General features: G+C 41.4%; 1 protein-coding gene across 1 annotated transcript; it reads left to right on the top strand.

Annotated features, from left to right (window-relative positions):
- Positions 1 to 833: 833 nt before the first annotated feature.
- Positions 834 to 2,099, top strand: LOC103293634 (TBC1 domain family member 20-like). The gene is given in 1 exon segment (XM_054724979.1): positions 834 to 2,099. A coding segment is annotated over 1 exon segment (1,212 nt). The 5' UTR covers positions 834 to 845; the 3' UTR covers positions 2,058 to 2,099.
- Positions 2,100 to 20,905: the final 18,806 nt, after the last annotated feature.

The following is a 20,905-nucleotide window of genomic DNA, read 5'->3' as shown; positions in this document are numbered from 1 at the left end:
CCTGCCTTCCTTATTGGCTCACAGGCAATTTACTTCTCTCAGCTTTTCTGTCACATAGCAGACCCTGGGTGTTACTTTTGCAAACTTCAATTATAGACATTCAATCTGACAGCTTCCCTGAAGTCATTATTCTGCCTCCTATTTTCTGATATGTATCTCAAATGTTTGGGTAAAAGTGTGAAATATATATATAGTTAGCCATCCAGATGTTTAGAAATAGCCGGATGTGTATTGTATTTAGACATGCTTCTGGGTGATGGTTGTAACTTTAAGTTTTGAGGTTATATTGAATCAGAACCAAAGTTTTCTACTACCTGCCTCCCTTTGTGCATCCAAAGCTCATCAATGCATCTGCTCTTAGGAAGGTTCATCTACACCGGAGTCACCTTTCAGCCTCTCACTAGACATGGCAGAAGGTTTTAAATTCCAGGCTTCTTTCCTCTTCCCCACCATTTTCTGGAACAGGACTGGAATCACTTTGACATTTATTTTCCCACTGATATGACGCATGCTGCCAGTTCTCTTAGAAGGCAAAAACAGCTTCTGTCAGTATTATTGGAAACAACAATTTTCTTTTTCTGTTACAACAATAACATCAACTATCACCAACAATTCATGAGTATCTAGGATGTGTTAGACACTTAGCCAGTGGCTATAGATATCTTATGATATTTAATCTTAAAGAAATTAAAATGTTGGTTTTTGGTTCCCATTTTGCAGATTTAAAAAAAAACAAAAAAAAAAAAAACAGACCAAGCCGGGCCTGCAGGGAAGTGCGGGCTGTTTTCTCTCAGCTCCGCCATCAGCCGGAGCTCGGGCCCGGGCCTGGGCCCGGCCCCCGGGACATGGCCTCCCCAAGTGCGCAGGGCGACGTCCCCACCTCCAGTCACTGGGACGACGACGCGGAGACGGCAGGCTTTAATGCCAAAAAGAAAAAGAAAGTAGCAAAGATATACCAGGCTCTGAACAGTGATCCCACTGATGTGGCTGCCCTTAGACGCATGGCTATTAGTGAAGGAGGGCTCCTAACAGATGAGATGAGACAAAAAGTGTGGCCCAAGCTCCTCAATGTCAACACCAATGACCCACCTGCTATATCAGGGAAAAACCTATGACAGATGAGCAAGGTCTACCAACAAGTGCTGCTGGATGTCAGGCGGTCCTTACGGCGGTTCCCTCCTGGCATGCCAAAAGAACAGAGAGAAGGGCTCCAGGAAGAACTGATCGACATCATCCTCCTCGTTTTGGAGTGCAACCCTCAGCTGCATTACTATCAGGGCTACCGTGACATTGTGGTCACATTTCTGCTGGTGATAGGAGAGAGGCTGGCAACATCCCTGGTAGAAAAAGTATCTACCCACCACCTCAGGGATTTCATGGATCCAACAATGGACAATACCAAACATACATTAAACTATCTAATGCCCATCATTGACCAGGTGAATCCAGAACTCCATGACATCATGCAGAGTGCTGAGGTCGGGACCATCTTTGCCCTCAGCTGGCTCATCACCTGGTTTGGGCACGTCCTGTCTGACTTCAGACACGTGGTGCGGTTATACGACTTCTTCCTGGCCTGCCACCCTCTGATGCCCATTTACTTTGCAGCTGTGATCGTGTTGTATCGAGAAGAGGAAGTCCTAGATTGTGACTGTGACATGGCCTCGGTTCACCACCTGTTGTCCCAGGTCCCTGAGGACCTGCCCTATGAGATGCTGATTAGTAGAGCTGGAGACCTTTTTGTTCAGTTTCCCCCATCTAGACTTGCTTGGAAAACAGCTGCCCAATAGCAAGCCAACAAAACGGCAGCCTCTACCTTCAAAGACTTTGAGCTGGCATCCACCCAGCAGAGGCCAGACATGGTGCTGCGGCAGCGGTTTCGGGGACTTCTTCGGACTGAGAATCGAGCAAAAGACGTCCTGACCAAACCAAGGACCAACCGCTTTGTGAAGCTGGCGGTGATGGGGCTGACAGTGGCACTTGGAGCAGCCGCTCTGGCTGTGATGACAAGTGCCCTGGAGTGGGCCCCTAAGTTTCAGCTGCAGCTGTTCCCCTAAATGCCAGAGGAGATTCTTCCTCTGGCATTACGTTAAGGTCTTGCCCTTCGATGGAAGGATGGGGATGGGTGGGATGTCCTTTATTAAAAGGGTTTCTGTCAAGGGTTTTGTATTCCTACCATCCTTCCCTCCCACTCCATGGTTTGCCTTTGCTTCAGAGGCCAATAGCAGAACCTGTGTGACACTGGGCACTCGGGGCCTGGGCATAGAACTCTTCTCCCTCACAGTGGGCTGCTGAGTGTGCTCTCCACTGCCTCCTCTTGTGTTGGAGGAAGCGGGGTTTTTAGCTCCCAGCTGCCTTTGGAACCTGCTGGGCCTGGTCACTGGGGACCTTTTGGCTGCTGCCTAGTAGTAAGCAAGCTGGACCTTTGAATGCCCGCCTCACAGCTCCTCCTGTTCTGTCTGCTTTGGCCAAAGAAGTCCGACAGTAGAATGAAGGCAAGGAGGCAGAGTAGGTAGCCCAGGAACAAGATTGGCCCTTGTTAAGAGCAGCTCTGTTAGCTGGTCAGAAATCAAAGAGACAGTTGGGAATTGGGTTACTGGATAACTCCTACTGATTTTCAGTCTAGAAATCACAGTATTTCCAGACAAACAGGAAAGAATGTTAAGTTGTAGGGCCCAGACATAGACTGGTTTTGCCTACTGTTTTTCTTTTTTTAAATCCTCACCCAAGGATATCTTTCCATTGATTTTTAGCGAGGGAGGTAGAGAGGGAAAGACAGAGAAATATCAATGTGAGAGAAACACATCGCTTGGTTGCCTCCTGCATGCACCCTGACCAGAGCCCAGGCTGGGGAGAAGCCTGCAACCAAGGTATGTGCCCTTGATCGGAATCAAACCCGGGACCCTTTGGTCTGCAAGCTGATGCTCTATCCATTGAGCCAAACCGGCTAGGGCAGGGCTTTTTTATTTTTAATCCTCACTCCGAGGATATGTTCCTTTACTCTAGGGAGAGAGAAAGAGTGAAACATCGATGTGAGAGAAACATTGATAGGTTGCTTCCCTCACTCGCCTTGACTGGGGATCAAACCCGCAACCTAGGTATGTGCCCTGACCGAGAATCGAACCTGTAACCCCTTTGGTGCACGGGATGATGCTCTAACCAACTGAGCCACCCAGCCTGACTTGTCTGCCCTTTTTTTTTTTTTTTTTTTTTGCTACCTATTCCACAAGCCACGCAAAGTTGCTTTAAAAAAGATATTTTTATGACTATTTTTAGAATTATGTAACACCCAATATATAAAGCACCCTCACTTTAAAAATAATAGCTCCTTCATGGAAGAAAATAGTTCTCATCGGAAGGATGAGCTTCGAAGACCTTGAGGGTTCCTTTTTACCCAATTATTTAACATTTCACATTAGCCAGAGCTGCTGTTTGTAAACAGCCCCACCCTCCCAAAGTGCCCTCCTCGTGTCTCCCTTTCCTGTTTTCCTCAGATCACCTGTCTGTTCCAGATAGGCACCCACTCACTACCTTGGCTCGGTTTGGGGGTTTGATTTATCTCCTTAACTGTGGTCTCTCCTTCCTGGTTGGAAATGTCAGTGGAGAAGTTCAGTTCCCAGAAAAGCCCACTCCTCACTATAGCCTGAGGGAACAGTCCTGGGACAGCTTTTCCTGTGAGCCACGCCAGCTTTGTTTCAGGCGAGCTCTGGCTTGGAAAAAAGTGCCTTTTGCTTTAAAGAATTCGGGTGTATAGTCTGAAGCGGCCATGTACTTGTATTTTCATGGTCTCTCTCCAGCACTGTTCTATCTTGACAAGTGTTTTAATGTGAACGTGCCAGAAGCACTCTAGCTCCTCTGCTTGGACCTCCCCTCCTTCCTGTATGCATGCCCTGTGTGCAGAGTGTAGAGCATGCAGCTTGCCAGACAGCTGGCTAGCCCAGAGACATTCAGAGAGGCAGCTATACTAAGTTACGCTCAGCACTTTAGAACCAAAAAAGCTCAGTGATGGGTCATTCTCCATAGCAGGAGTCCCACCTGGGGTGAGTGTGGTGTGGATGGGTTAATCCAGAAAGTGGAAGATATGTCAAGACAAAGGAAATTCTTTCAGGATCCAGAGGTGATGATGTGACAGATATTCCCCGTCTTCTCCCTCAGCAAGTTTGTCCTCTTGTTACAAATGGACAGCAGCAGCAGCACCTCCTGCCACAAGCACTCGAGCCTATCTGTAATACTGAAGGAATTGATGGGGGAGAGGAAAGGAAGTGCACATGATCAGGGTCCCAAGGCCACAGCTTTTTGGAACCCAGGAAGCAAGTGGCTTTTGCTTCAGTTGTGGCCTAAGAAGGAACAAGTTCATTTGTGTGATAAGCTTTGCTGACATCAGGATTCACCTTGTTGATGAGAAAAAAACATTATCTTTTTACCTTCAGGTGGTTACTATTCTGTAAAGAATGTGTGTAAATATTTTGTACAGAGCCATGTATGAAATACACAGTCATATGTGGTTACTAAAAACAAACAAACAAACAAACAAACAACAAAAAAAAAAACCAACATTAACTGGCATCAGCGCTCAGTTTCCTAACATGGCACATAAATGACAAATATGGGATTATAATGCAATTTTGTCTGATTCCAAGTAAGAATATTAATAACAGTAGCTGTATGTGTTACTTTGCTAAGTTCAAGCCTTCAGCACACACTAGTCCATTTAACTCTTGCAACACTCATGAGCTACTTATGGCTCTCCCTACTTTGTTGATGAGCTAAATATTATTCACCTATTTTAATTTTAGTTCCTTCCAAGTCTGTGTCTCTGTAAGTTTTTCTCAATTTTTATTTCTTTTTTATTAATTCTCCCAATTAAACACTGATTTTGTTAATGTCTCAATACAATTTTTAACTGAATGTTGGGATTCTTAACGCACACAACATATTGTTTGGGTTTAACCAGATGGGTTAAAGAAATTAAACCTCTTGGTGTTATTTATTTATATTTCAAATCTTTCCCTATTTAGCATTCCCATAAAACTGTACTTTTTCTGTAAGAGTGTCTCCTCTTCAAGGCTTTCAATTTTCACATCTTAACAAAATGAGTGTGATAGAAAGAACAGGCCTTGGGGAAACTGAATGCTGGCTCATCTCCTGCAAATGAGCTGTGTGATCTCAAAAAATTAACCTAGACTTTTTGACTTTTAATTTGCTCACTTACAACATGTGTATACAGCACCTTCAACACACACACACACACACACACACACACACACACACACACACGATGACTGTAAAGACTCAAGTAGATTATAGGGTGAAAACACCTCTCTTGTGGCCGTTTTTCAGTAGATGCTACTTCTCATCCTAGGTGACATCCCTGTGCATTCAGGCTGGGTCCAGGTAACATCTAGCACATTGTCACAATGCCTCTTGTCATGCAGTCTCCATCCAAACATGAATGATTTGGTAAAGTGTCTGACACAGTATCTGTAATTCAATCTGTTTTAGGTCCTCCCTTATTTCCTCTTTTTTTTTTCCTCCTAATTTCTATAACTTGTACATGATGCTTGAGACATAGGAAATGTCCCTAAAACTTGACTAAGTTAATGAAATAAATGAACCTGGGAGCTGTGTCCTAGGTGTGTTTTTTCCTCAACAATAATTCTCTAAGATGGGTGGTATTAGCTCCATTTGAATAATGAAAAAACTGAGGCCAGTGGTTAATGAAAGCCTCCCGGCCACACAGCTAATGATTTCCAGAGGTATGGGTTTAGCCCTGGTTTTCTTGTCTTATTCAAAGTCTCCTGATCTTCCTAAATATCTCTTTCTTCACCATAAACGTGCCCCAACTAAATCTGTATTTAAATAGTGATACTTTATCATAAACTTTTGTATTAATCTAAAATTTGAAAATATTGCATTAAATATTATTTATCTTGATTACCTCGGTTTTAGGCTACCCTTAAATTTGGCATCTGGTGAATAATATACTCAATTCACCTTATTCCAAACTCTTTATACACTTTATCATGTTAATTGTCAAGTATCATGTCTTCAGGTACTGTTTTATTTATTTACTAATTCATCCATTCGTTCATTCAGAAAACTGCATACAAATGCATGTCTCTATATGGTCTGGGCTGTTGGTCAGTCTTCTTGTAACCTGGTTATAAATAAGTCCTTGCTGTTATGGAGCCTGGGGCAGGTTCAGAAGCCCACACTGGAATATTAATGAGTGGGAAATGGATGATTTTATGATTCCTGACCTTTCCGCTTTAATCCATTAGGAAGTATAGATTGGTTAGTAGTTAGCACAACTGAGCAAAAGCTGTCTAAGTAGAAAATTGATCCTGGTAAGTGCATGCATAGTGGTTCCACCATTAATGCTTCCTATTTTAGCATTTTGAACTTTTGCTCACAGATACCTTAAATTCATGCCCCAGTGTGCCAAGCACAAGGTGCAGGAGACTTGGCATGAGCTGAGAGAGATGTCATTTTTTGCATGTTAATTAAAAGGATAAATTAAAGAAATGGCATAAAAACCAGGAGATCAGTACCAGGTTATAGGAAGCAGCCCCAGGTGTCTCCTCACCCAGGTCAACTGGCCTCATCACTGAGGAAGTTTTGCAGATACTTGCCAATATTAGTGCAGGACCCATTTTCCTTGGCTGCATAGACCCAGGGCTAGCTGCCTCTACTTTACTATTGAGGGCAACTCAGGCAGTGGGAGCACACTGTGATCTGTGGCAAGGGCTAGGGAGACTGGAGCTCTTCACCCACTTCTGCCTCATTCGCTGTCTGGGCTTCCATTTCCCCATTTGAAAAGTTAGAGGGCTGAACTGGGTGATCTTTAAGGACCAACACTAAAACTCTATGATCCCTTTGAGTTCCCACTCTAGCCCATACATAGCTCTGATATACCTTTGCAATATATAAGTGTAGCAAATAAGTTTCATATAAAGTACTGAATCCAATCTATTAGAGTTATGTGTTGAGGGATTTCTAAAGTTGCTTCTGAGCCCAGAAGGACAAGTTCTATAGTGTCCCCAGGGAATGGAGTGGGATTGAGTCAGAGTGGCTTCCTGAATGCACTATAATTACCTTCCTTGCACTAGATTGGGAGCTCACTGAAGTAGGAATTCTTTTCTTTCATTTTTGTACTCCTGGCATCTAGCTCAGGGCCTTGAAAATAATAGAAGTTCAATAAATATTGAAGGATTGGAAGGAATGAAAGAACATCACTTATGTACCTCTAAGGCTCTAAGTATCTAGAAGATAGAGGGTGTTTGTCTTAAAGTCTTCCTTCCCTCTGCCCAGTACAACACTTAGCCTGCTGCAGTTCTCAATAACAGGAGGGTGAATGTTTGGGTGAAAGGATAATCCCATATCATAAAGAATATAAAGAAGGGGTGATGACATGTTTTCTGAAGTCAAAGTGCTTGGGTTCAAATCCAAGGCCTTTTGTTTGCTAAATGTTATCCTTGGGCAGGTGCCTTCACTTTACTAAGCCACCAGTTGCTCATCTATAAGATGGAAATAATAATAGTACCTAAATCACTGGTGGTATAAAATTCTGAATAAGGTGGAAGTTCATAGTGGAGGTCCTGGAATATATCAAGTACTATGTATATTCATTATTATTGTAATGGTTAGTTATGGCTTGACTATGAAAATGTATTAATACTATGCTGCAGCCAAGAATATTTCATGTTTTCATCATATTTTTGAGGAAATCAAGGCTATTTTGAGAAGAAAAAAAACACATACAAAAAATTTTTATTCTTATGGGATGGAGTGGAATGTTGGAAAGGAAAGGTGCTAGAACAGAAGAAAAAGGGAACCAACAACCCAGAGTCTCTTAGTTATCTCCAGATAATTTCCCAATGCCCTTCACCCCTAATCATTATCGATCTATAAACATTTCACTTTCTTAGCCCACTTCAAGGTAAGAAGCACTAAATGATTATATTATTTAATCCTGGATACAGACTGGACTGCCTTTTCAATGTTACATATGTTGTAATTTAGATGATTGTTTCCTTAAATCATTTGTACACATCAAATTTTTAAAAGACCATAATTCAGGCAAAAGCTAATCACCACAGATATTGAATAATGGCCTGGTAGGATTGTGAAGTATTTTCCATTGTATGAGCACTATCTATATGCACCAAGTGGCGTATATTACATATACTTAGGATACTTGAAGGAAGCTACACAAAAATGTTTGATTTAGTGCAACAGTATGGCTAACATTAGAAGAACAGAAAGATATTATGGCCTAGCTCATAAAGTTTATTTGTTGTCCATTAGAAAATCTGAAATACAGTAGTGATCACTATTTACTCATCCCCTCTTAGCCTGTATCCTATCATCATATCAATACAAATAATACTCATTCCTTACACTCAATTTAAGAAATTAATTTTACAACCTTCTTCATAACCATCTTGCTCACGTTTTTTGAGTTGCTAAGTAGAAATTGAACTGACAACCCACGTTCAATTCATATCTATATAATCTCTTCTATATCTCAGGCACTGAGAGGTGCTGTGAAGGACACGCATGGCAGAGGCATTGGCCCTATTTCTAAGGATTTTAGAGTCTAATATGTCTAGTGTGGAAAGACGGGTTAAGGTCAACCTGGATCATTATAAAACAGAGGAAAAAGTAATTAATGATATAGAAATTTGGACAGAAAATATGAGTAGAAGGAAAATAGAAATAAAAAAAGGATAAAGAAGAAACTAAGGTATATTTAGTAGATACTATATACAAGGTACTGTTCTAGCTAATTAGCCATGTTTATGTCTAGGTCTACACTTACACCTCTATATCTATATACATTATATCTATTATCTATATCTACATCATAAAATACATATGCATTAGAAGGTTATGATTATCTCTATTTTACACATGAGGAAGCTGAGGGTCAGAGGAGCTAAGCAGAACATCTAAAACATATTCTTAGAAAAAGGGAAAAATGACCGTCAGAAAAATTGTATCTATGATTCATCTCTCTCTTGCTTCCCTAGCCTCTATATCCTTCTCGAGAGTAATAACTTCTATTTATTAAATGTCAGGTCTGTGTTAACCTCTTTATACATATGATATTACTGAATGATAACAAGGTCACAATGAAGGAGCTGTGATTTGTTCTTTCTCATATCAAAAATGAGAGAGTGGAGATTCTAGGAACATGTGTAGGAGGGATTGCAAAACAGGATTCCAAATTGAGGCATTCTCTGTTATACCATGCTCCCCTTTCATAGTTAGACAATATCTGTGTATAGTAATTTGTGTGTATATATATATATGTATATATATATGTATATATATATATACATGTATATATATATGCACACAAAGTAAATGTGTAATACATACATATATATGATGAGAATAACATCCACCGTGTATTAAGCTCTCATTATGTGTTGAAATTTAAGCTAAGCTCTTTCCATATATGATATAATTTTATCCACTTGAAAACCCCATGTCAATGGTGTTGTCAGTTTTCCCCATAGTATAGATGAGAAAACTGGTTCAGAGAAGTTTAAAAAAATCCACTGAAGGCCACATAGTAGGTAGGTAGCTGAGCAGGGATACATGTATTGGCATATGACTTCAGAGCTTTCAGACTTAAATAGATGAGAACAGGAACTGGGCTCACTGCTGAGGTATATTCTTCTTTGAATGTAGCATCAGAGCATGAAAACCTTAAGAGAAAGCTTGGTTTGTTCTATCCTTAATCCCTTCAAGCCCTAGATATAACTGGAGTGTATGGGTTTGAGCTTACAGTTACATCACTTGAGTGCCTGCATTGAATTCTCTTACCTAATTTCTAAGGTCCACATTAGCATGAAGCTAGAGGAATGTCTCAGTTTCCTACCAGTCCTGTCAGCCTAGCCTGACAGAGTAAGCCCACATTTCTGAGAAAATCAGACAATGCCATTCTGTTTGTCTTGTGTAAGGCCCTGTCACTTTCTCTGCTTAGGAAGACCTGCTCAATGTATTGACAGGCCCAATTAGGAAAATACATTCTAGTGTGGACAAGGCCAGAGTATTTAGGCAACTTTCTGCCTGGAGATAAGGCCAGGGCCTCAGTGGTGAGCGTGGAGGTGGTGAGGAGTAAGATAACTATGTGTACTTGACCCTTCTGCCTAGAAACAATGAGTATGAAATTGGGAGCCAAGCAAACTGGGGTGGGATCAAATCCCTTTTTCATGTATTTCCAATTAGATTAATTTATATAGTTACTTAAATTTTTTACAATAGCCAAAATTTGGAAGCAGCCCAAGTGTTCATCAATAGATGAGTGGATAAAAAAGCTGTGGTACATTTACACAATGGAATACTATTCAGATGTAAACAAACAAACAAACAAACAGAAATCTTACCTTTTGTGACAGCATGGATGGACTTGGAGAGCATTACACTAAGTGAAATAAGCCAGTCAGAGAAAGACAAATGCCATATGATCTCATTAATATGTGGAATCTAATGAACAAAATAAACTAACAAACAAAATAGAAATAGACTCATAGATACATAAAACAGACTGAGATGAGGGAGGGACATCAGGGGCTGGGTAAAAAAGGTGAAGGAAGTAAGCAAAAAAGGAAGAAAAAAAAAAAAAGACACAGAGAACAGTATGGTGATTTCCAAAAAGGGAGGGTGGGGAAGAGGGCAAATCGGGGATAAATGGTGGTGGAAAGAGACTTGACTTTGGGTGGTGAGTGCATGGTGTGTTATAGAGTTGTACACTTGAAATCTGTATGGTTTTATTAACCAAAGTCACCTCAATAGATTCAATTTTAAAAAAGAAAAACATGTTTGCGCTTTAGTTTCCTAAACTATAAAATTGTAATAATACTGAGCATTATTATAGGGCTTAAATAAAATACTGTATAGAAAGTACCTAACATATTTCCAGTCACAGAATAGGTGGTAAAATGTGATAGATACAGTGCTTATCATCTTCATTATAATCATCCTTAGTATTAATAACACAGGGTATCAGCCACAAGTCTTATAGGCTCCTTCAGAATATCAGGATCTACCACAGATGAATAATTAGAACAAAGACTTGCAGGTTGCAGAAAAGATCCTCTTTCTCAAGTTCAAATATTTGCTCATCCTGGAGGCAGAGGAGAGCTTGCTTTAGAGATTAACATGAGGTCCAATTTTAAATTTCCCATGTTGGAACTGGGGACTCTAAATAATGACCTAGAGATTTGAATATCAACATTCCCCAGAGAGGAAGTAGCCAAATGGCATTCTCTATTGCTTTCAGCAAATCCAATTAGCTTAAAGCTCAATTTACAATGAATCATGGGAGGAACTTGTGAAAAGAACACTGAATAAAGAGAGCTATGATCTAGTAAAAATAACGTCCATAATTAATATTTACTCTCTATGCAATTTAAAGCACATTTCATAGTACTTGATCTTTACGACAACCTCATGAGCACATATTATCATTTTCCCAGAACCCAGTCTCACTTAGTCTTGCTGACTATGCCTTAACTGTATCTGGGCTTCAGCTCTTCCTTTCCATAACCATAAATACAGTCCTAGACTGGGTCTTATCACCTTTTACCTGGTGTATTTCAACCTGCTTCTCATTGGTCTTCCTTTGTTTAACACCCTCCATTTCATTTCCTACTCTTATGACAGAAGGTCTTTTCTAAGTCATAAACATGATCAGTTCACTCACTTGTATAAAACCTATCAAATTTTCTGCCCCAAATTACCATAGTCTTTTTCCTCCCTTCCTCCATTCCTTCCTCCCTTTTTTCCTTTCAGTGTTCTCTGTTGGTCAAATTCTGCTTCATAAGTCTCATATACCTAGAGAATATTATGCTAAGTGAAATAAGCCAGTCAAAGAAATACAAATACTATGATTTCACTTATGCTGGAAGCCAATTCCAGCATGTCATAAATGCAAGAGTTTCATCAAAAGGTTGATGGAACTTGGGGACTAAGCAAGGGCTGAATCACATATGTTATTGCCTGTTGGAAATGGCTAAGGGTATTTCTCCAAACCTGAAAAGGATGCATAAATGATTGCTTGCTGCCAGACAGCTGATGGCATTTCAATCTACATGTTATTGCCTCCTCCTGGCCAAACACCTGAATAGCCATAGGCAGTTCCACCAATCTGACAATGGATTCTGTATACCAAACCTTACCCTTTGATATGTATATCTACCTTGCTTTAGGACAATTTGTGTTAATAAAAAGCAAGAGGTCCAGAGAGACAAGAGAACTTGGTTTCTTCAGCTAAGTTTTCTTTGGCTCCCCAAAATGCCTTCTAAAATTATGTTTCATCTCTGGACTCTTGATTAATTTATACACAGCACCTTCTCCAGATTACTGAACCCTTCTGGATGCTGGATTAAGAACCCCAGAACACTTATATGTGGAATCGAATGAACAAAATAAACTAACTAACAAAATAGAAACAGACTCATAGACACAGAGAATGGATGGACAACTGTCAGAGGGGAGGGGGGTTTGGGAGGTGGGTGAAAAAGTGAAGGAATTGCCCTAACTGGTTTGGCTCAGTAGATAGAGTGTCAGCTTGCAGACTGAAAGGTCCCAGGTTTGATTCCAGTCAAGGGCATGTACCTTGGTTGCGGGCACATCCCCAGTAGGGGGTGTGCAGGAGGCAGCTGATCGATGTATCTCTCTCATCGATGTTTCTAACTCTCTATCCCTCTCCCTTCCTCTCTGTAAAAAATCAATAAAATATATATTTTTTAAAAAGTGCTGCTGGGAGGCCGAAACCGGTTTGGCTCAGTGGATAGAGCGTCGGCCTGCGGACTGAAAGATCCCAGGTTCGATTCGGGTCAAGGGCATGTACCTTGGTTGCGGGCACATCCCCAGTAGGGGGTGTGCAAGAGGCAGCTGATCGATGTTTCTCTCTCATCGATGTTTCTAACTCTCTATCCCTCTCTCTTCCTCTCTGTAAAAAATTAATAAAATATATTTTTTTAAAAAAGTGAAGGAATTAAACAGTACAAATTGGTAGTTGCAGAAGAGCCACAGAGATGTAGATTACAGGTAGGGAGTATAGACAATAATATAGTAAGTACTTGTGGAGTCAGGTGGGTATTTGAAGCAGAGGTACCACTATCTAAATTACATGATTTTCTAACCCTTTTGCTGTACATTTGAAACTAATACAAAATAATATTGAATGTAAAGTATTTCCTACCTAATAAAGAGGGAACATGCTAATTGACTGCCCCACCCTCAAAGATGGTGGTGCCCACAGCCAATAAGGAGGGAATATGCTAATTGATTGCCACACCCTCAAAGATGGTGGTGCCCACAGCCACAAGATGGTGGTGCCCAGTCCCCTCAGCCCTGCTAGGCCTGGCCACTTCACACGCCTGCCTCTGGAGTCCCCCAGTCACCTTAGTCCCCCAGCTGCCGCAGAGGCTGAGGGACACCCCCCCTCCAGTGCCTGAATTTTCATGCCCTGGGCCTCTAGTTGAAAAATAAATTTTAAGCCCAGCTAGTGTGGCTCAGTGGTTCAGCATGGACCTATGAACCAGGAAGTCATGGTTCGATTCCTGGTCAGGGCATATGCCCAGTTTTTGCAGGAGGCAGCTGATCAATTATTTTCTCTCATCATTGGTGTTTCTATATCTCTCCCTCTCCCTTCCTCTCTGAAATCAACAAAAATATATTTAAAAAAGAAAAGCAGCAATGAGCACAGCTGCTTCAGTTGAGATGAAGAACCCAGAAAGCACTTGTTTGCCTCCCACTCTGTTTCATTGCCTACTCCCTAATCCAAGGAACCTACATAACACAAGTTGACATGTCACTGGCCTGTAGAATAAAGTTCAAATTCTTTATCTGATGAAAGAATCCACATTTAACCATCAGGCTCTCCATGAGAAACTAACCCAAATTACCAAGGCAATGAGACAGGTAGGCCTCCAGTGGCATAGAGCTGATGTAACACCTTTGAGGGATGGGGAGAGGGGAGGTCAAATGGAGAATGGCCAACACACCTACCTTCCAACCTTCTCTTTGATCAAATGGAACCTTTTGCAGTTATCTGAATGAAATATGCATACTGACACTTAGAACCTTTGCAGTAGTTGTTTTTCCAACCCAATGCCACACATATCATGTCCTGGGTATAAACTCTCTTATTTGCCTGACCTTCCTTCAGGCTATCTGTTTTATCTTTTAGCATGCTTTTTTTAAGTCCACTTTATGCTTAATTCTATCACTATTGAATTTTCATGCCTGAATTTTATGAACAGAGAGCATGTCTTATTCATCTTTTGATCACCATCACAGCAGTTAGCACACAATAGGCGCTCCATCAATATTTGTTGAACTAAAGGTGAGGTTTTATTTCAATAATAAACAAAAGTACATAAAGTGTTCATACACCAGCTAGTGGCCTGGCTGAGTCTCTAATCTGTAGGAAATTATTATTTGTTTTACAAAAGAATTTGATTGACAAGAACTGAATTAACAAATGACCCTTCTCAAAACAAAGCTATTGCATCATAAGAGGTGAGCCATTTTCTCACCAATAAAATAGATTGACTAAATTTTGGGCTGTGAACTAATTTTGGAATCTTCATAGAAAAAGATGATGTGTAGGAAGGGAGAAAAAAATAAAGAAGAAATATATGGGCAGGATACAGGGCTTTCTGGCAACTGTATGCTGTGCCCTCAGTAATCTGAGCTTTTGACCAAGAAAAATCAATGCATGGAAGCTGAGAGATGATATAAGAGTGATCACCATAGGAACAGGATGGCTCCCTGGATAGGTCAAGACTTGACTGCATCCAAATAAGTATATTATCATAGCATAAGAAAGAATATAGAAAACCAAAGTGAAGGGAACTCCTTACCATGGGAAGTCTGAAGAGAAAGAAAATTGACAGACCAGTGCCACAATCCCCAAGGGAAGAGACACTGAACCCAGAAAGCATGAGCATTCCAGTTGCTAGACAGAGAAGTTTCAACAGACCTTAGCTCTAATAAAACATCCTTGTGATGATATTCATTTCTTTATTGTTAAAAATTTTCTTTTTTCTTTTTCTTTCTTACTTTTTTTTCCTTATAGTCCCTGATCAAAAATGGGACCTGGAGTGGAACTCATCCCACATCGCCTTAGGGATTCCCTTTGTAGTGCACTACCCCTGCCTCCCACTGTCCTGATGGTTGGAGCCTGCTGCCCCTGCAGCACTCAGAAAGCCAGAAAGGCTGGGAGATAATGTCCCCCCGCAAACCCACATTCAGCAGACATCAACCACTGACTCATAGAAGTTGGTGTATAAATATCCCAAATCCCAAGTGCCCCTTTGATGAGATAGCACTGAGGTACATCTTCTACTGACTTCCTAAATTGTCCCAGCAGGATTAATTCCAGTCCCCCACAGTTGTCTCTGCCTGGAGGATGTACTCCTTACAGGCTGCTTGCCTTTCTTTTCTTTTTTCCTCATTCCCCCATCGATTTTTCCTGCTATCATCTCCCAAATAAAATGCTTGCACCTGGATCTTATTTTCAAGGATTGTTTCTGGGGGATTCAAACTAAGAGAGTGACCATGTGATGAATACATTGACAGGCATTCTAGTTTAATTTGAATTTGTATCTTATGAGTTGGGTTACAGTCAGGCAAGCCCCTCGAGTTACATCAACTTTGGGCCACTAATAAGATGGAGTAAAAGGAGTATGATCTGCCTTTTACTTTTCTGAAAATGCTATATAAATGCAAGTTGTGAAGAGTATATAAGATAGTACATGAAAAATACTTAGCACAGGGCCTGACACATTTGAATGCTATAGACATGTTAGCTACAATCTGCATTGTGATTCAGAGTTCAGTGTGTGCTCGATATGCTAGTTACCTTGTCAATGCTGAGGAGAGAAAGGTGAAAGGTGAACTCATCTCTGTCCTCACAGAACTTACAGTCTCATTGAAAATGTAAGTTAACTATTATGCCACATGATAAGAGCTATGTCATCAGCATATATATATATATATATATATATATATATATAGCCACATCATAAGGAGAGAAATGCATTGTGCTATGGGAGCATATACTAGAATTTAGTATGGTATTGGGGCCTCAGAGAATACTTCATAGAGTATTGACATTTAAGGATTGATAGGAGTTGGTGAGCAAACAATGCCATTTAGTCACTGAAAGAAATACGTTGGCTGATTCAGTGAACACATTGACAGGTACTCTAGTTTAATTTGAATTTGTATCTTATGAGTTGGGTTACAGTCAGGCAAGTCCCTCGAGTTACATCAAATTTGGGCCACTAATAAGATGGAGATTATGGAGTTGAAGGGCTGAGAATGCCACCCTGAGGCTCCGCCTCCTCACAGGGTGATGCCACTCATGGGTGGCTTCGGGGCTTTCCTCTTTTTTGATACAGCTTTATCTTGCCATTGTGCCCTCATGCTATGTCAGCACCCAATACCCATTCCTCCCCACTGCCATTCTAGAGTTTAGATCTCTCTCTCTCTTCTAAGGCAGGAAATGTACACCCTCAGCAACTTTATCAGCCAAGAGCATCTATGAGAGCCTGGACAATCTTCCTTTCTCAAGCCCTGGGCCCTGGAGAAGTTATAAATCAGACAGCTGTGGTATGGGTGAATTAAATATTGCATGGTGCAGCTCTTTGAACTCGTAGAAGGGAAAGTGCTCAATAAATGCGTGTTGTTATTATTATTGCTTCTGGCTGTAGACACTAGGGCATCTGAGACCCCTTACTTCTTAAATGTTTTCTTTTTCTTTTTAGTGGTTGCAATGAAACGTATCTGCTTACAGGTATTATCCCAGTAGTCTATCTTGCCTTTCATGTTGAGTAACTTCAAGAGCCAACAAGCCATTGGAACTGCCACCACTCAGACATCATCAGGAAGACATATGTTTTATTCTTAATTGGGTGGTATGGATTATTTTTCTTTTCAGTATTACTGGAAAGGGGTATGCGTGGATTTTCCAGAATGGTGCAATAAAAATAAAATGTGATTGATTAATCCAATAACTATGGATAGGAAACATCTTATGCAGCAGTGGAGGGGAAATGCACAATGCCCTGCAGATAGAGGCTGCATAACTCATGTTTGCTTGAGAGGGAGACTCCTGAGCTAGATGCTGGCTTCCTGGAGAATAGTTCACTCTTGAAAACATGTGACTTATTTGTCTCATGAGCTTCATCTCATGAATTATAACTTTGGGTCATCAGGGTAGTATAGATAGTAAATCATATTTGTAAAGCTCTTGAGCAAGTCACCCTCCAATTTTTCCATGATTCTCTTAGCATAAGCACTTAGCACCTGCCTATCAGAATTCAGGGGAGTCCTGAGCCCAAGGAGAGGCCTGCTGAAGGGGTTGTTGGTTTACTCTACATGGTAGGAAATTTAAATCACACGTCATGGAACTTATGACATTGTATGCTTAATTTTATGTGCATGTTTTTCTGTGCAAATGATGTTACTAGTTTCTTTGAGATGATTATGAGTCTCCAGAAAGTTAAGAACCACAGCAGTGGAGTATATATTCATGGGCAGGTGGCACTAGAAGGTATTGATGTTTTAAATATGTATTGATGGGCCTAAAATGACCATTTGACCTGAAATACCATTTTTCTCCAGGGGATATTATCTTAACTTTGACTGGATTTATGAAATATATTAGGTTTGATTTAAAGAGAGGCCTGCTTTAACAAAGCAGAGATGGTATGGACTCCTACTTATATTTCAGGGATCATTTCAAATGTGATTTCTTCAAATGTAATTTCACTTTAACACTCTGCACATATATAATATGCATTTTTTTATTTTTAAATGTCTGATTTCTGATCAGTGTTGGAGATCCTTGGGGGAAGAGAGGAAGAAACTCTATCTTTTTCAAGATTACAGTACTGGACCATAGTATCCGGGTAGACTCTGTAAAGATGTATGGATTGAATAAGCAGAAAGGTCTCACCATGTGCCAGGAGCTCCATCAGCAGGGATCCTAGGGGGTCTGTATTAACCATGCAGCTTTAATATTTTGAGTGACAGCTACCCTGCTAGTTTAAGTCAAACTGGGAGGTTTACCAATTATAACTGGTGGGGAAGAAATTAATGGGCTGGCTTCAAGAATGATTACCTACTCAATCAGCATCAAAACCTTCTCATTATCTATTTTCTCTGCTTCCTTTTCATCATTGGCTCAATGTGTCCCCACTACACAGAAACTTTTATCTCTGCAGTAGTGAACAGCCAAGCTACTTGCTCAGTGTTTCACACCCATTACTTCCTCTAAATGGGCAACAACTTTTTCCAGACAAGCACACTGAGAATGCTTTTTGAAGAAACGATATCAGAGAAGTCAACTCCTGAATTATGTCGCATAGGTAGAAAGCAGTGGAGTTCAGAATGAAACCTTTCAAAATGTGTTTGTGGACATTGGAAAGCCTGCACTTTGGTATTATATCTTATGTGAATAGCATGGCTGCATTGCCTGAGTGACCAAAAGTAAATCAGCACACATTTATGACTGTTGGTCTTCCTGGTTGGTGAAAAAGGGCAGAACAATATCAACAATAAAAATATATAATTTCACTTATATATTATCTATCTATATAAAAGCCCAGTGACAGGAATGACGGAAAAACCAGTCAGTATGATGCACACTGTAGTAGCCAATTGGACCAATCAGGGCCCCCAATGCTCCCCCCATCTCCTGAGGGCTCTCCTCTTAGCCTGCCCAGCCCAGTCCCCAATTGCCCCCCACCCTGGTGGTGGGTGGGGCTGGCTAGCCAACCGGCTGTGGCCCCTCCCCCATGGCCCTTCCCCCGGCCAGCCTGACCCTGATGGGCCCCCATCGGGGCAGGCTGGCCAGACTACACCAGTGCACAAATTTGTGCACCGGGCCTCTATTTAACATATTCTACCTAATAAAAGAGTAATATGCAAATTGACCATACATCCAACACACCCACAAGCCACACCCACCAGCCAATCAGGAACAGATATGCAAATAAACCCAACCAAGATGGCTACAGCTACAGAGAGCAAGGTTTCCCAGGCAATGGAGGAAGCCAAGCTTTCCGCCTGCTGTTGCAGGCCTAAGCCTCTACTCAAGCTACAAAGTTTCAATTATAGAAGGTAAATAAAACCAAACAGAAATGGTGGCAGCCACGGAGCTGGAGAGAGCAGGCCAGGGTTGCCCCCGGCAACGGAAGAAGCCAAGCTTTCCACCTTCCCTGGCTGGCCTAGGCCTCCACTCCAGGCTACAAAGTTTCAATTATAGAAGGTGAATTAACCTCAACAGAAATGGCTGCAGGCCACGGAGCAAGCAGGAGGCTTGGCTCCACTCCAGGCTCCAAAGTTTCAATTGTAGAAGGTAAATAAATTCCAGATACCAAGACCGCCACTTGGTTCACCAGGGGGCATTGCCAGTCTGCAAACCACCACAGGCCCTTCACCCATGCCGCCCCACACCCCAAGGGAACCCCAACCCTGATCCGGGACACCTTTCAGGGCAAACCAGCTGGCCCCCATCCATGCACCAGGCCTCTATCCTATCTAATAAAAGAGTAATATGCAGATTGACCATCACTTCAACACACAATATGGCTGCCCTCATGTGATCAAAGATCCTGCCCCCATGTGGACACAAGATGGCCACCACAAGATGGCCAGCAGGGGAGGGCAGTTGGGAGGCACCAGGCCCGCAAGGGAGGGCAGTTGAGAGGGACCAGGCCTGAAAGGGAGGGCAGTTGGAGGTGATCAACCCTGCAGGGGAGGGCAGTTAGGGATGACCAGGCTGGCAGAGGAGGGAAGTTGAGGGCAAACAGGCTGGCAGGGGAGCAATTAGGCATCAATCAGGCTGGCAGCGGAGAGGTTAGGGGGTGATCAGGCTGGCAGGCAGAAGCGGTTGGGGGCAATCAGGAAGGCAGGCAGGCAAGCAGTTGGGAGTCAGCAGTCCTGGATTGTGAGAGGGATGTCTGACTGCCTGTTTAGGCCCGATCCCGTGATCAGGCCTAAACGGGCAGTCAGATATCCCTCGAGGGGTCCCAGATTGGAGAGGTTGCAGGCTGGGCTGAGGGACACCCCGCCTCCATGCACGAATTTCGTGCATCAGGCCTCTAGTATTAATATATTAAGCATATAGCATGTATGTGTAGAAATATAACTATACATATGCAAAGTGAAATAATGTATTTGGAAGATCCTGGCCCAAAGTAGATTGTCAGTAAATGTTGACAAAGTTATGTATATGATCCATCTAGTAAGTCTACAAAACATGATTATGAAATGAACTTCATAAAACCCTTCCCACTAGTTTAATTTTTATTTGGCAACATTTATTTTTGTCTTCTAATTTTCACACCTACTTGTTTTTGTACTTTATTGTATTGTATTTGGCATGTCATTCTAAATACTAACACACATCCTTACAAAGATTTTTCTTTCATTCAATAATATTTATTGAACACCTACTATAGTAGGCTCCAGACCCTGAAGCACATACCAGCAACTAAGATAGTTCAAGTCCCTGACAATATAGTGTTTACATTCTTAAGAGGAGGCATACATCAGACTAGGAAATAAATAAGCTTATAATAAAATTTCAGGTTGAAAAGAAAGAAAAAAGGAAGCAACAAGGATACAGAGAATGAAGAGAAGGTAAAAATTTAGGTACTGGGGCTATCAGAGTAATTTTCTCTAAGAAATTTCTACTTAAATAAAAAACTTGAAGAAATTAGATAATGTGTTAGAAAGATATTTATGGCAGAGGACACAGCAAGCACAAAGAGCTTAGGGTAGGATCTGCTTTTTCTTTCTCTAAGATCTGCAAGAAAAATAGAGTGAGTGGTAGGTGATATGAGATGAAGTTGTAATGATGGCCAGAGTA

Source organism: Eptesicus fuscus, chromosome 13 (genome assembly GCF_027574615.1).
Source record: "Eptesicus fuscus isolate TK198812 chromosome 13, DD_ASM_mEF_20220401, whole genome shotgun sequence".
Taxonomy (NCBI): domain Eukaryota; kingdom Metazoa; phylum Chordata; class Mammalia; order Chiroptera; family Vespertilionidae; genus Eptesicus; species Eptesicus fuscus.
This window is presented reverse-complemented; position numbering and strand designations above follow the sequence as displayed.